Source organism: Arabidopsis thaliana, chromosome 2 (genome assembly GCF_000001735.4).
Source record: "Arabidopsis thaliana chromosome 2, partial sequence".
Lineage (NCBI taxonomy): Eukaryota > Viridiplantae > Streptophyta > Magnoliopsida > Brassicales > Brassicaceae > Arabidopsis > Arabidopsis thaliana.
The window spans coordinates 10,388,852-10,404,371 of NC_003071.7; the positions used below are offsets into that span (position 1 = coordinate 10,388,852).

The window sequence follows — 15,520 nt, forward strand, 5'->3', positions numbered from 1 at the left end:
ATGCCAATTTTGAAAAAAAGTCATGCCAATTATACCATGAGAAGATATATTATAGTATATCTTCCCACATATTCTTATATTTCGTAGTCTTCCAGAAAATGTAGTAGGTTTAACTTATCAAACACTTCAAGTAAGAAAATGAAATGCGTCTTTAATCAACGACGAATGTCCCGATCATTAGAACCTACCGTTCTTTGTTCATTTTACCTCTAATGTTTCCTACGAAGCTACCATTATTACGTAGATAACCATTTTTTATTAACAAAATATGTAAAAGATTGTTATAATCTGTTTACAGTTCAACTTTTTCAAATGTTAGGATATGCTCACCCGTACAAGAAATTACGACACATTTATCTCATCATATTATCTTTCGCGTATATGATTGGGCAAACATTCTCACTAATCTAAAGCAAATTTGAATGATCTAGTTTTAGAAAAATCCGAACCATGCATGTTAATAGAAAATATTCACTCGAGAGCCTTTAAAATTTTGAAAATCTCATTTTATATGAAAACGACCTTCTTTTTTTTTACTATGATTGTTGATTAATTGGGTTTATTTTTGCATCATATAGCAGCTTCAATTTTTTCTTCTTTTATTTCCAATATACTTTTTTATTTTATCTAAGTGATACATAACCTTTTTAGTGTTAATACATCTTAATTTAGTCATTATGAAGATTGCATGACAGATCTACAAAACTTCTTACAGTGACGTAGACGTAGTTTGATTAATTTTAATACATATTTGTTTTGGTAACACCTACAAACTTCTTACAACATGATCCACCGATGACCGATGTGTGAATGTGAACATTAACCGATTTGTGTGAATATGAACATTAACCGATTTGTGTGAATGTTCACTATATGCATGGACATTCATCAATATCCCAAAGTTACTTTATCGTGTACGTATACTTTATATCGATATATATCTACTTATTATGCACTTTTATTTAATTTCATAAAATTTTGTGCACTTTAATTTCTTTCTCCATCATTTTGATTTTCAGAAAAAAGAGCATGAATCAGTTATTTAGTCCAAAAAGATTGTAATTTTACAACACAAAAATGCTCCCAATATAAGTTTAAGAAAGTATCATCCCACTATATTTTACTTCAATTGTAGTTTTGAATTTTTCGTTTGTATGGAGTTGTAGCATATTTTTATAATCTTAAAACAATCTCATATAACTTTGTGGTGGTGAGTGGGTCATTTGACCCCAAATTTTTTTTTATTTTATGTTATTTAAGGTTATAAATAAATTAAAAAAAAATAGCATGGAGTCAATTAACCCACTCACCACAATTTAGCTCTACATGTGATTATATACTACCCGAGTTACCAATATTTCATATACATGTCGACATTTACATCAACATGTATATGAAATATCGGTAACTCATAAATCACTAGTAAATTACAAGTTGATATAAACATATCTACTTAATCGAGAAAATGACACATTCATGGAAGAAAGTATTGATTTGATGCGGAATTCATGCTTGGTATGCTACTTGTAACACACTTCAAATATAATTCTGGTATTTTTACCGTACGATAATCAATAAAAGTCTTTGATTTTGATTTGTAATTTGTCTTTATCTAAATTTAATAAATCTTTGCACAAATTTGCAAGCAACAATCTTTCGAGATGGACACGTACCTAGTAGTCCAATCCCAACAGTATAGTATATATCGACTTAGGTGGTTAACTAATGACAGATTCCATTTCTTAGCTAAATTTTGTTTTTAACCTATTTGGCTATTTTATGTTTTGACTCTTCGAATACTCCCTATGTTCCAATTTCCAAGTAGTCTTGGACTACTCTTGGCTTGTTTAAGGTCTTTTCATAATCATTAACTATCTTCTTTTAAGTATGTTTTACTAATCCTGAAACGTTTTCTTTCCACTGATTAATCAGCAACTTCTGCAACGTTTTCTTTCCATTGATTGACCCAAACAGCATGTTGTGCTAATCTTTAGAAATAAAACGTCACGATGTGTTATACTGATGATCACTTAAACACACGCCTTTTATTATCACAGCGACCATAATCGAACAGTGTCAGTGTCTTTATTATTCATCAGTTAATCTTGACTGTCCATTAAAAATTTGATGACGTGTCCTTCCAAGGTAACTTTTAACCTTCTAACGTCTTTTTAACTAAAGTAAAAGTAAAAATATAAAAAAAGTGAAATATCTAGAGAGAGACAGAGAGCCCATTTGGTGCGGAGGTTGACAGAGCTTTAGTTCCGTACAAATGGCGAGTAAGAAGGTTGACGGAGAAGGAAAAGGGAAAGCTATAGCGAATACGAGGATGCTTCGAAGCATGGATCGAAAGACTCGAAGCGATACTAAGCGAGATGGTTCTTCTTCTAAGCTCATGAAGATCGAATCTCCGGAGAAGAAGAAACGGAAGACGACGAAAGCGAAGAATGTTGGAGCTGCGAAGAAGAAGGTAAAGAAAGAAGAGGTAGCTGTGAAAATCGAGAAAGAGGAGGAGGAAGATGATGATGCTGCAGAGAAAGAAGAAGATGACGACTCCGATAAGAAGAAGATTGTGATCGAGCATTGGTAAACGAAATGTCTCTCTCGGCTTTGGTTTTTTTCTTTTAGAGTTTCTGGAGAAAATTGGGGGAAAATGTAGTAGCGAGTATTTAGGGATTTTGTTCTCCGATATTGAAGCTAATCTTTGGTTTTGTACACAATGTGTCATTCGCCTATATAATTGATTCAATTTCGTTGCTTAGGTTGAAATGTGATCTATTATCGTATTTGGTTATGTTTCTTAGTGTGGTTTTGATTGATGTTAGGTTTCGTTATGTTGCTGATGTTTGTTTGTTGTTGTTTTCCTGAAGCAAACAATGCAAATCATTCAAGGAGAGGGCTAATGAGGTGAAGGAAGGTCTAGAGGAAGCTGTTCCTGGCATCATTGTCACTGTGAATCCTGATAAGGTAGTGAATCTTTTGCTGCAGATGTATATATTTGTCATTGATGCTTGTTGTTTATGATTGTTTGTACCAATGTGTGCATTAATAAGCTAATTCTTTCCTTTTTGATCTGCTTTAACAGCCAAGGCGTGGTTGCTTTGAGATTCGAGAGGAAGGCGGCGAGACATTCATCAGTCTTTTGGTAAGTTTTTCACTCTCATACTTGAATGTAGTATGCCAGTTAGTCGCACTTATGTGAGTGACTTGTTCCAGTTGGATTGATGTTTCTCGTCGTGTCTGTATCTATTCGCATAACATAGTTTCTTTGATGGTATACTTTAAAAAGTGAAAATCAACTTTATTTTCTTAAGCTCACACGAAATTGAGGCTATTTTTGCTGAGTCAACTGATCACCAATGAGGTTTTGTTAGAGCATTCATAAAATGGCCTTTGGTTGTTTGCTTTTTAACTGAATCAAGTTGAGTGCTAAGTTGTTTGAAATAAGAACAAACTAGCAGATCTGATTGTTAGTGACTAGGTGTACAATAAGAAAATGTTTGCTTTCATGTTCTTTATTCTCAGATGTATATAGAAGATGATGTGATTTTCTTATGTAGGCTATGAAGCGCCCATTTACACCGATGAAGGAACTTAACATGGAAGAGGTCATTGCGGACATCGTAGAGAAGATTAAGTAACACAGCTAGTAGGTTCTACCAATGCCGAGTCTTTCGTTTCCTCCTTGGCCCTCGGCTAATAGGCTTCAATATCTGACTATCTAGAGCAACTGCAGGATTTTTTAGGCTTAATTTTGATATATTGGTGAAAACCATTTGAGCACGGTTTCGTCGTTTGGTAGTGCTTGATCGGCTTTGTGCAGTTTCTTTATGCTAAAACTTCCTGATATATATGGGATTAAGTCTGTCTTCGTAATGCTAGTTTGAAGCAATTCGTTTCGTTTCATTTATTGTTGGATTGTGTTTGGCGTTCAATTACGTTACGGATTGGATGAATGAAGATAAAACATTTAGTTACAATGTGGTAATACAAGCTTCACAGGACAGAACATCACACTTTCATTGTCTAATGATAAATGATTGAGGTACAATAATGTGAGTAGAAATTGTTAGTGTCTTTGATCCACTTCGTATCACCATTGCCTCTGTCTATGTTCGAGTCTCATTATCAGTTTAATTTATCCTCGACTCGCTGTCTTAAATCATCTTAGAACCCAACAAAGCTAGCCACAAACCCGAGAACAAGGACAGCACCGAAGCTCAAACCGGTGTTAGAAGCAGAAGAAGGTGGTTCAGCCTCATCAGCTGCTGCCATCTTCTTCTTGCCAGACTTATCTGGAGCTGGAGCTGGAGAATCACTTTCTGATGGTGCAGATGCAGGTGCGGTTTCTGGAGCTAAACCAGGAGGAGCATCTGCATAATCCCCTTCATCAGCAGGAGCTGGAGCTGGAGTGGCTGCACCCTTCTTGGGAGATGGGGCCGGTGGTGAAGACATGGGTGGTGGTGGAGGAACCTTAACCGGAGACCCGAGTCCAGGTGCCACAATGGGCATGCTGATCTGGACCACAGAGAGATTGTACGGGTTACGGAAAACGGTTGTGATGTATTCAGCGGTTTGAGGAGCGCCTTTCACACCAGAACCAAAGTAAATCTTTCCGTTAGATTTGGTGCAGTTGAGGAAACCGTTTTGCTGTTGGCCCAAACCGGTGGACTGGTAAAGGGTAGTGAGCAATGTGCTCTTTTCCTTGAGAGCCTTGAGCTTAAGCTCATCAAAGTAGTCAAGAACCACATGGTTCATAAGAATGTTCTTGACCTCTTCCTCGGGTCTACCAGAGATGGAACCGATAGCATCGTTGTTAAGGGCCAGCACGGTGATGGTCTGACGTTTGTTGATAATTGGTGTGAGCTCGGTCTTGGCAAGAAGCTCGGTCATGGTGCTGAATTCAGGGTATTTCTCGAGCACTCGGGTTATGTTAACCGCTGATACAATGGATGAAACAGCGAGTAAGATGGTGAGACAGAGGAGAGAAGAGGAGACCTTGAGACCCATCTTTGGGTGTCTTTGTTTATTACCCTTATTATTCTATAGTAAAAGCTCAAACCTCAAAGCCTGAGTTTGCAATAAGAGGATCAGGTTGGGTATATATACAGACCTTAAGAGGAGCTCAAGATTAATGGTGGAGAGACATTTACTTATATTTGTTTTGGCTAAATTTGAACATGACTTTATTGTTACCTCTATATTTGGCTTTAGACTGTTTTATTTTTACCTTTGGTTCTGAGGTTTGCGTTATTGATACAGAGCCAACGTAGACAAGTCCATCCTAATCTTTATTAAGTCAATTCTTCAACAACTTGAGGTCCGAAGCTAGAATCAGGAAGTTGTGACAGGGTCATAGGATGTTTTATTTTATTTATTTTATTTTTGAAGATATGTTTTACCAACAAGAAAAAAGGAAATACAACAATAAAAATGCTTTTAAGAAGATAATAAGAAAGAAAGGACAATATGGAAGAAAAAAAAGGAAATTACATTAACGCGTTAGAACAAATTATCCTCAAGAGTTTTCTTGTTTATATAAACATAACATTACACCTTCACTTCTCCACAATTTCAGATTTCACAACAATCTCCTCTCCCATACGACTAATCTTTTCTCTCTATCTCTGAGTTTTGTCTAATTTCACTACGATCGACGATGGAAACTGAATCAATCAAACTCGATGTTCAAGTAACGACTACGTCTCAAGATCCGTCGTTAGGGTTGTTAAGCACGGTAATAATCACTCTTGACAGAGATCTGGAGGAATATGACGAGAATGTTGATAGCATCAAGAGCCTCGGATCTTACCCTGATTCTTCTACTCCCGACGAGTCACTAATCATTCTGAAACTCCCAACCTCCGAACCAGACTACATCTATCTAACTCTCCGTAGCAAACTCAAAGATCATCTCCACGATCATGTCTTGTCCGAAGAAATAGCTGATCAGATTTTCGAAGCCCAACTAGGAACTCAAAGTATTGATCAGTTTCCGTTTCAACAACCTTTATTCATGCTAGTCTCCGTCAAATTGACACAGAAGTTATACACCTACGCGCCTTGTAACGCTTCTCCGTTGGCAACAGATTTGACTAAGAGAGCAAAGTAGAAGAATCGAACTCGCATCTGTTTCATGAAGATTGTGTCGTTACTCATGTTCTCTGTGGGGAACCTGTTTACGAACAACAAGAGTCTAATTAGGGTTTTATTCGTGTGTCGCAAGTCTAAGTTTAGTTTTAATCTCTGTCGTAGACGTTTAAGATGCTAATTAGGGTTTTCTCATTGTCTATGTATTGATCTCAATACCTTTTTGTTGACAACATTCAATGCAGTTTACTTTAATAAAACTCAGAGTCTCAATTTGAAATTCACTTAAAAATTGTCATTACAAGTTTGATACTTGTATGATACACAACATTGATGTTAAAATCGAATTTTTATTCAGATAAAAGACAAGTGAACTTGAAGAACTAAAATTCAGATTCTCGAATTGTAATGCTTACATTACAAGTTTGTTTCTTGTTTTTAACAAAAATCTTGATTGGCAAGCAACATAAATTTTTATCTGAACCAAGAACAGTATTCGTTTAGAAAGATGAAATAAACAAGGAAACAATCTAATACCAGACTTAAGCAGGCGTTCATTGTTACGGGAAGCGAGATGTTCAGCAGAAATATCGGCCTCTGCGAAGTGTGTATTGTGAATTTGTGATTTTGAGACATGTTCCTATGTGCCTGAGGGTCTGTGAATTCATGCCCTAAGCTTTCAACTTCTATCTTCATCTGAGACATAGCAGCAGGACCATGAAGCTTCTTTTGTAGAAGCCTTCTTAGCCTTTGACACTCTTTTTCAAGTCTTGCAATCTTTTTCACACCTTCCAGATGCTGCTTATTTGCGATTTCCGCTGACTTCAAACTCATGTTTTTCTCTTCATTGTTGCGGATCTCAATTTCTCTCTCAGCAAACTGAAGATTAGTCTTTCAGCTTTTCCACATCAGCTTCAGCTTTAGACCTCTCCTCACTAATCTTTACTATCATCTCAGATCGTTCTTGCAACGATCTAGTGAGTGCTGCATTGTCAGAAGCTACTCGGTGAAGTCCTTGGCTCAATTCATCGATCTTTTCTTCAAGCATAGCTTTGATCTTTCCCCAGTGAGTGGTCTTAGCAAGAGTCACATCTTGCAGCTTCTGGTCACTCTTATCTGCAGCTTTAAGAGTGTTACAGATTCAAGTTGACGTTTAAGTGCTAAAGAACAAAAGACAAATCAGTAACAAAAACATCTTTAAACAGTCTGTATTTTCTAAATTTCTAATACTAACACACAAGAATTGCTCACATAACATCTCAAGAACTATGAAAGGTTTTGTGCTCTAACCTGAAACAGCTGCTTCAGCGACTTTTCCATGTTAAAGAATCATTCTTTAGTCGTAAACTCAGAGTAAGCATGATTGAGTCTTTCTTTAAGATTTAACTTCAACTTCAAATAATTTGGCCTGATCCTCTATTTTACTCATACGTGTGTATGACTCGATAGTTATCTGAACATAGTCTGTGTTCTTACACTTCTCCTGACAATCAAAACACAAAAGACTTACAAATGAAATTTATAAATTATCAAAACTGACACATTAGGACTACTAATCTCATATAAAAGCAGAGATCCTGATTCTCCAGAGAAGCTATAGGACATAGAACAAACAAGAGTTGACTCATTTCCAACAACCGGTTTCACAGTCGTGGCTTTGTCCCAAGACTTGCTCTTCCATGGCCAATCTTTTTGGTAGTTTTAGCTTCATTTTTTTGGTATATATATATATATAGATTAGTTTCGGTTTCGAATTTTACAGTTGGATTTAGGTGAACTATATTGGTTGGAAACTCCTCTTAAATTGATATATAGGATTAAATGTTTTACATAAGACCCTAAAACTTTCGATGATTGCAGCACATAAACCACTCTTTTCAAGTATGTTGAACACATTAGCGTTTTGGATAATCCAATTTTCTACACGAAAAGCAACTTTTCACTTGAAATATGTTTTTGCCAGCTTAAGTCAGAGAAAACATGAATACTATAGAGGTCTTTAAAAAGCATTTGATAAAATATTAGGTTGCTCCCAAGTAACATATAACACAATTAGCACATCAACATGATGATAACCAGAAAAAAAAAAAAAAAATCAAAGAGATTGTGAAATATCACAATTTATCTAACAATCTCTTTATTATTGTAACAAAATATATTTTGGTTATTAGTTAAAGTATTTGAAGAACTACTCTTGCCGTCTTCGGGACGCACGCAGTGGGCTAGTCTGGGCCCATTGGGCTTGGGATACCTGGGTTATCCAAAAAAAAATATATATATATATATATATATTTTGGTTATTAGTTAAAGTATTTGAGGAAAATCAAACAACACAATATAAACCGGCAAATTACAATAGGAAAAATGGTTTGGTTTAAGCACTCTGGTATAACGAGATGTTTTACCAACAAGAAAAAAAGGAAACAAGGTAATATGGAGAAAAGGAAATTACATTAACGGTTAGAATAAAGAAAGGAAATTACAATTAACGCGTTCGAACAATTATAATCAGAGTTTTGCTTATATAAACATAACATTACACATTCACTTCTCCACAATTTCAGATTTCACTACAATCTCCTCTCTCATCTAATCTTTTACGAATCATCTTTCTCTCTGATTTTTTGTCTAATTTTCACTACGAGAATGGATACTGAATCATTCAAACTCGATGTTCATGTTCAGGCTTGGTCTCAAGGTCGGTCATTAGGGTTCTTAAGCACCGTAGTAATCAGTCTACATAGAGAAGTCGAGGAATTTCTCATTAAAGAGAAAGATGATAGTGTCACGAGTCTCGGTTCTTACCCTGATTCTTCTTGCCACGACCCACTAATCTCTCTGAAACTACCATGTTTTAAACCAAACGACGTCTTTCACCGTCTCCAAAGCCAACTCCACGATCATGTCATGTCCGAACAGATATCTTCTAAGATTGTCGAAGCCCAACGACAAAGAAGTCAAAGTTTTTACTCACAACAACAACCTTTATTCATGATTGTCTCTGTCAAATTGACTCAAAAGGTATACAGTGTTGTCCCTTGTATTTCTTCTCCGTCAGCAACAGATGTGGACCAAGAAGAAGAATCGGAGACTTGTGCAATCTGTTTGGAGAATATGTCGAGATCTGAGAATTATTGCCAGATGCCTTATTGTAAGCATTGTTATCATGAAGGATGTGTCACCAAGTGGGTGATTGGTCATAATAACTCTTGCCCTCTCTGTCGCAAACCTGTTGACAAATAGCAGAGTCTAATTAGGGTTTTATTTTGTGGTCTTTAGTGACTTTGTAAACTTAGCTTGTTTCGGAAGTGTGTTTAGGGTTTTCACTTTTATGTTTCATTGTTTTGTCTAGAGGCAAATTAGGGTTTTCAGAGTTTATGTATCTGTTTTTGTTGGTAACATGTAATTGCAGTTTCATTTACAAGTTTGATTCTAGTATGCGACATTGCAACACAAAACGCTGTCTTAAACCAAATATAGTTTCAGATTAAACAAAAAATCAACTTTGAACTTTTGAAGTTGGCTTACCAAATTGAAAGAAACAAGGAAACAATCCAACACCAGAATTAAGCATGACACTACCAAAGTTTCAGAAGTGAACTAGACGTGATCCTAATAGTTCTGGATATTGAAACATCTTTTAAATCACCAGACAATACTAATGACTCTATCTACGGATTAACCAAACTCTAGATGACTATTAGATAGATCAAAGCTCCACGTGCTTGAAGTGATACTCATCGATTGTCGAGTATATTAGACCATCTCCTTCCAGTGATTGAACAACGCCCCTATAAACACATCAGTAAAAAAAACAAAGCAAACTCATGAGCTCAACAACTCTGAATGTAATAAAGAGAGATAGATGTTATAAGGAGAAAGAAAGAAAAAAAGCATACTCTAGCTTGTTTTTTGGGATCTTCAACTGCTGAGCAATTTCATCGATATGTATCCCCTGTTGTCTTGCACTGCAGTGAACAGAACTATTATTAGACCAGTTTTTTAAGTGGAGCAATGGGGGCAGCAATGAGAAAATTCAAACTCACGTGCAAGCAGGTTGCTTTAGATAGTCTAGAATCATATCATCCAAGTTCTTGCGCCCATTGCCATCATTGTTTTGAGAAGAAACCACCTAAAAACGAGCAACAATAATGAGATTCTATTTCTAAGTACAGAAACAAATGTCATGAAGAAAACCAAAAAAAAAAAAACTTGGTGAATTCATCATACAGGGTTCAATAGTGTTGCCTGGTTTGTGTTTGATCCACCTTGAAATGTGGTGTTAACTGACTGAGTGACATCACCGACTTGTTGTCTCTATTGAGAAAGCACAAGTCAGAGAGGGAGGTTCGATTGCAAATTGTGAACAACACAATTTATCTTTTGCTATATTGCATTTTCTTTACCTGTGATTCAGAGTTCTGGGAGTAGAAGTGTATACACTCAATGTAGTGAAAAGTAACCTCATTGAAGTCCATAATAGGCCTGCAACACAAAACAGACGATTTCATATAAATATCTAACAAAGCTTATACAGAACATACCAACGTCTATTGCCAATGGTAACGGAATCAAAAGCATTTCACAACCAAAAATACAAAACATACCTCACAGAGAAAACAAGAAGCTGAGTTTTGCCCTGAAAAGTCTTCAAATGACCACTGAGGCGCACATAAGTTCCATCTCTGTTTCACAGCTAACAATTAGAAAACACATCCAAAACCAAAAATGTGATCTCACCACATAAATCAAACAAAAACCAAAGATACTAACCGCACAGACTCCATTTCTCTAGCGTCGAAAGTTTCACTCACCCTATAAGAAAGGCACAACAACACCAATTACAAACTTCATAAACTAACCACTGCACCGAAAAACAACTCTTGCATCTATCAAAAGGTAAAGTTTCCGAGTATTTACCATCTTTTACAGTCAATTCGTCCTGTTCCATCATCAAGAGTGAATCTAACTTCTGTGACTTTAGATTCATCTTTGTCACACACTAATCCAACAAGTGAAACCTGAATTATACCAAAAACATCACACAATTGAGTAAAAGTTTGACCATATTGACGAATAACGGTAATAAACAAAGAGATCTAGAAATGGTATTTACGTTTGTTAGTGAGATTCCATTGATGACGAGACCAGATTTTTCACCACTGGATTGGAAACATTCGGTGATTTGCTTCACCGTCACTGGAACAAGACCTTGAAAATCACGATTCTGCATATTCCCACAAAACATATACAGAGCAGATTTAGCAATTCCAAAATCGATTGTTACAGAGAAACGTTTAGCGATTCGGAAACTTTCGATCTGTAGCCTAATCGGTGGAATTGAACGAAATGGAAGATGGATTATATTACCTTAGCGGTGGAGGAGGAGGATTCGTAGGCTTGAGAAGGTTGAGAAGACATGAATCCGCCGCCGGAGAAGCCGGAATTAGGCTCGAATTGGCTGCTGGAGAACATTTTCGAAGCTACGAAATCGGAAAATCGAAAGTAACTGTGAAGAGATTTAGGAAGTTGAAAAGTGATCAAAGTAAAGGGAAGAGAAGATTTTGGGGGAATTTTAATAGCGACGAAAGAATTTTTGGGGGATTTTCCCTCCAATTTTGATTAGAGCTTCCCGCCAATTAGGGCGAGGTAAATCTATAATATAATTACTTTTTAATAAATTCAGTTCTCCGGTTTACTCTCAGTTCAGTTTATTCGACTCAAAAGCTTTCCGGTTTAGAAGACTTATGATTTCGATGGGCTCCTGTGAAGTTGGGCTGTTGGACTTTGGAAAGAGTTAGGCTTTAAACTTGTTCCTCTCTCTTTTGAAACAGTAGTGCCTGTAAGAGAGAGCAATAGAGTGATAAATAATAAAGAGATATAGTGGATGATGCAAGATATTCGTGTCGAGATTTACTCGCGGTTTGTGAGGAACTCGTAAATCGACCTGTGCATTTACCTTTATACAATTTATCAAGATAGCTAGAGAAAGTGAAGTCGAGAGCATTCGTTATCTAAAACAAATGTATAGATAAGTGAAAAGTGTACTAGATTTATGATTTAGCAGATAAAGATTGATTAGCTCTTGATCTTCTACCAAATGAAATATAGATTAATGTAGAGTGTACAAAGCACTGGGCAAGAGATACAAACTCAGCCAAAACGTAACATTTTCAAAAGACTAAATCAGACAAAACAGAGACCCAAATGGGCCTAAGATACTTGAGTACTAGTGAAAAACTTAGATAGATTTACTCACCAAAACTCTGGTCACAAAATCAAACAAAGAGGAGAGACCTGAAAATCGAGGAGCAAGACTAATAGGTGACATTGTTGGGCAGATTCCTGATGACGTTGCTCTTCATTCCGAGCCTGACACTGCTTTTCGCTCCTCTTTTGTTCATCTCTCTCATCACCTTCATCCTCACTATGGCCTCCTTTGACTGCACTGTTGCTAGACCCATCATCTTGTACCTGTGTTTTAAGACCCATTCACGTCAGATTCAAATTCTACACAGAGACAGTGATAAATGATCTCTGATCGGTTAAAGACAAACCTGGAGGTTAGAGAGTTGACAATATGCTTCTGAGAAGACGGTGCTGGCTTCTGTTTGTAGTAGCGCATGAATTCTCGAGACCCAAGAGTCCTAGACGTTACTTTGTTATCGGTTCTCTTGGTGATCACAAGCTCAGACCCACCAAAAAGCTCTACAGTGTTCACTGACTCACCGGACACAACCATCTGATTTTCGTCTCCATTGACATAGCTGTACAAACACACATCAAAAGAAGACACAATTAGTTCAAGCACATTTAGACACCAACAACAGAGGAGAAAGCAGAAGAAATGGAACCTGCTGCTGTAGTCATAGAACTCTTCAAGTTCTGCATCTTCTTCATCACCACCATCACCATAATGCACTTTGCAATGACCTTTGGCGTCCATATGCTTACGAACAGCTTCCAAACTACTAAATGGATGGCACAATTCATTGCAGTACAGACACACGAAGTCTCTCTTGACCTGAAACAACAACCATGTAAGTACTAAGTAGCAAAGAAAAACAAAGATCTAAGACAGACTAAGCACAAAGCACAAACCTTTAGACCGAGGTAGGTCAGAAACCCTTTAGGATCCTTCAAGTACTCAATATCAGGAATGAAGAACCCATGAAACTTATGCATATGAACCATACATTTCTCTATAGTCTTATGCTTCTTATCACACATCAAACAACAAGCCGGATCCAACTCAAATTCAATACCATCTTCATCCATATCTTCTTCTTCACCATCCTCATTCATTTCCGCATCCAAATCCTCATCCGAATCAACCTCAATCCATTCATCTTCACTCTCTTCCTCCTCAATCGAACCCTTCAATTGAGCAGTGTTATTCTTCTCAACACGACGAGGCGGAAGCTGCTTGATGATCGCTTTATCCTCCTCTCCAGTACTCGTCGAAGCCTTCAAAACATGACTCTTCGACTTAAGATGCTGCTCATGAGCCTTGGAACTCCTGTAACCTTTGTTACAGATTCCACAACTATAAAGCATCGGTGCTTCAACAGCTTTAACCTTCTCTTGAGCTATAGCAGCTTGTCTAGCTTCAAATAGTGCCTCTGTTACTCCAGGAACACCAGCTATCTATAAACATTTCAAAACCAAACTAATCATGAACTAGAAGAACCAAAATCAAATCCATAAACCATAGACGAACTTAATCGCGAAACGAAAACACAAGAGATTGAATTCTAACCTTGCGCTTGAGATTGTAACGGTGCCATTCGGATTTGTAGTGAAACTTCTGCTCAGCGTCGTCTTCGAAGTCTTTGTTACACGAATTACAAGCTAAACCTGACATCTTTCTCTATCTCAGAATAAAAACTCAGAGAGGAAGAATTCGAGGATTAGGGATGGCTTTGGTTTATATTGGAGGCGACGGCTCATACGTAGGTCGGCGAAATTTGTTTAACGACAAATCTCCAAATCTTGTTGTGTTTGCGTAAGCAGTGATGTTAATATGGGTCGGGTTAAGATGGCTTTGGCCCAAACGAAATTTTAAATCGGGTTAAAATACATTTTGTGAAGCTAATGGGCTTTCTAATGGGCTTTTAGATAAATCGATTAGGCTTATTGTAACGAAAACCCTAATTTTTATACACATATACGCAACGCTTTCTTCCTCGAGGGATGAGATGAGAAAGACAATGATGATCTCCGATCTTCCGGACGATTTAGAATCGGAACTCTAGGGTTTAAAATCTTCTGGCCATAGCTTTAATATCTTCTGATGTAACAGCGACAGTTTGTCTTTTCCAACAACTGATAGAACCACGTTTTCCTCTTTCGTTTAAGAGTTTTAATCGTGAAGATATTGCAGCTCTATCAGTTGTTGGGAAAGAAAAACTCTTAGTTTTACATCAGGATTTTCATGATTTTTCTTTATCTTCTGGTTTTATTGATGTTCCTTTGTTCGAGCTTAGTCATAAGTAGTTGTTTCTATTTATTGATATAATGATTTTTTTAATACTATACATAATGAATTCCATGGTAAAGCCATTTAGACATTATGATTGCCAAAGTACTTGAAAGATCCTAAAGGGTTTCTAAAGTACCTCGGTCTACAGGTTTGTGCATTCTGCTTAGTCTGTCTCATCACTTTCATTTACATGGTTGTTGTTTCAGGTCAAGGGAGACTTCGTGTGTCTGAACTGCAATGAATTGCGTCATCCATTCAGCAGTTTGGAAGCTGTCCGTAGACTACAATATTAAACGGTTTTGGTGATAATAATGTACTAGCTTTTTAACCAAAAAAATAAAAATAAAAATATTGTATGTATTACTAATAAATACGGCTAAATCACAACACTTCTACCTTTAAAATCCCGAGGGTAAGTTCTGCGAAAATCCGAATCTAGCAAATACAAATTGAGTTTTGCAATGCCATCATTTTTATGAAGAAGCCAAAAAGGGTTTGGTACTAGGTGAACAAGACCTAAGGAAAGAGGATGAAAAAATTATAAAGGAAATGACGTACTAAACTATTCAATACCTTTGAAGAAAACTTTCTATTTGTAAAAGATGAAGAAATGTTTGATGAACACTCTAAAAGAAAATAGCTAAGAATCATTTGCATCTAACTTGTTGAGGAGTGATGATGATAGGAAAAATTGTAACAACTCAAATCCAAAAGAAAAAGAGGGTACAACCGTACAACCCAAGAGCTTGAGACCCAAGTTTCTAGTATATATGCTAAAAACATAAAAGAAGATCAGTGGAGGTAATGGGCTTTTTAACAACACATAATAAGGTTTTCAATAAATGGTATGGGCTTATTGTAACGAAAACCCTAATTTCTATATACACTTAAATATACTGTACGCTTTCTTCCACAAGTGATCAGATCAGCAACAACGAGAAAGACAAT

The 15,520-nt window shown here is 36.6% G+C and overlaps 7 protein-coding genes, 2 long non-coding RNA genes and 1 other non-coding gene across 11 annotated transcripts; 4 read left to right on the top strand and 6 right to left on the bottom strand.

Moving 5' to 3' along the window:
* The first annotated feature begins 2,223 nt into the window (after positions 1-2,223).
* On the top strand, positions 2,224-5,083 carry AT2G24440 (selenium binding protein). The gene is made up of 4 exons (NM_128005.4): positions 2,224-2,586; positions 2,871-2,967; positions 3,086-3,145; positions 3,561-5,083. Exons 1-4 carry the CDS (start codon positions 2,273-2,275, stop codon positions 3,639-3,641), a joined length of 552 nt encoding a protein of 183 aa, NP_565570.1. The 5' UTR covers positions 2,224-2,272; the 3' UTR covers positions 3,642-5,083.
* On the bottom strand, positions 3,936-5,125 carry FLA3 (FASCICLIN-like arabinogalactan protein 3 precursor). The gene has a single exon (NM_128006.5). The coding sequence runs from the start codon at positions 5,008-5,010 to the stop codon at positions 4,168-4,170; it is 843 nt and encodes a 280-aa protein (NP_180021.1). The 5' UTR covers positions 5,011-5,125; the 3' UTR covers positions 3,936-4,167.
* Positions 5,126-5,477: 352 nt separating this feature from the next.
* On the top strand, positions 5,478-6,539 carry AT2G24460 (C3HC4-type RING finger protein). Its single transcript, NM_128007.2, has one exon. It carries the CDS (start codon positions 5,660-5,662, stop codon positions 6,110-6,112), a length of 453 nt encoding a protein of 150 aa, NP_180022.1. The 5' UTR covers positions 5,478-5,659; the 3' UTR covers positions 6,113-6,539.
* A 27-nt stretch (positions 6,540-6,566) lies between these two features.
* On the bottom strand, positions 6,567-6,810 carry AT2G08030. Its single transcript, NR_140268.1, has one exon. It is a non-coding gene; the product is annotated as an other RNA (long non-coding RNA).
* Positions 6,811-6,976: 166 nt separating this feature from the next.
* Positions 6,977-7,771, bottom strand: AT2G24470 (filament-like protein (DUF869); the record flags this gene model as incomplete). The annotated part of the gene is made up of 2 exons (NM_128008.1): positions 6,977-7,212; positions 7,729-7,771. 2 exons carry the CDS (start codon positions 7,769-7,771, stop codon positions 6,977-6,979), a joined length of 279 nt encoding a protein of 92 aa, NP_180023.1.
* Positions 7,772-8,525: 754 nt separating this feature from the next.
* RPA2 (replicon protein A2) lies at positions 8,526-11,951 on the bottom strand. Of its 2 annotated transcripts, NM_001124904.1 has the most exons (11): positions 11,461-11,647; positions 11,207-11,317; positions 11,011-11,111; positions 10,864-10,905; positions 10,698-10,775; positions 10,497-10,575; positions 10,321-10,407; positions 10,137-10,222; positions 9,990-10,058; positions 9,619-9,881; positions 8,526-9,319 (listed from the first exon to the last, which is right to left on the bottom strand). In NM_001124904.1, exons 1-10 carry the CDS (start codon positions 11,563-11,565, stop codon positions 9,800-9,802), a joined length of 840 nt encoding a protein of 279 aa, NP_001118376.1. In that variant the 5' UTR covers positions 11,566-11,647; the 3' UTR covers positions 8,526-9,319; positions 9,619-9,799. The 2 variants fall into 2 exon arrangements, with proteins under 2 accessions (NP_001118376.1, NP_565571.1); NM_128010.3 differs by lacking the exon at positions 8,526-9,319 and having other exon boundaries at positions 9,553-9,881; positions 11,461-11,951.
* On the top strand, positions 8,737-9,333 carry AT2G24480 (Zinc finger, C3HC4 type (RING finger) family protein; the record flags this gene model as incomplete). Its single annotated transcript, NM_128009.1, has 1 exon — positions 8,737-9,333. The coding sequence occupies one exon, from the start codon at positions 8,737-8,739 to the stop codon at positions 9,331-9,333; it is 597 nt and encodes a 198-aa protein (NP_180024.1).
* On the bottom strand, positions 11,779-14,083 carry FZF (Zinc finger protein 622). Its single transcript, NM_128011.5, has 5 exons — positions 13,850-14,083; positions 13,192-13,737; positions 12,945-13,114; positions 12,648-12,857; positions 11,779-12,564 (listed from the first exon to the last, which is right to left on the bottom strand). Exons 1-5 carry the CDS (start codon positions 13,952-13,954, stop codon positions 12,408-12,410), a joined length of 1,188 nt encoding a protein of 395 aa, NP_180026.1. The 5' UTR covers positions 13,955-14,083; the 3' UTR covers positions 11,779-12,407.
* Positions 14,084-14,378: 295 nt separating this feature from the next.
* MIR5019 lies at positions 14,379-14,519 on the top strand. The gene has a single exon (NR_140269.1). It is a non-coding gene; the product is annotated as a microRNA ath-MIR5019 precursor (primary transcript).
* A 778-nt stretch (positions 14,520-15,297) lies between these two features.
* On the bottom strand, positions 15,298-15,503 carry AT2G08040. The gene has a single exon (NR_140270.1). It is a non-coding gene; the product is annotated as an other RNA (long non-coding RNA).
* Between the last annotated feature and the right edge of the window lie 17 nt (positions 15,504-15,520).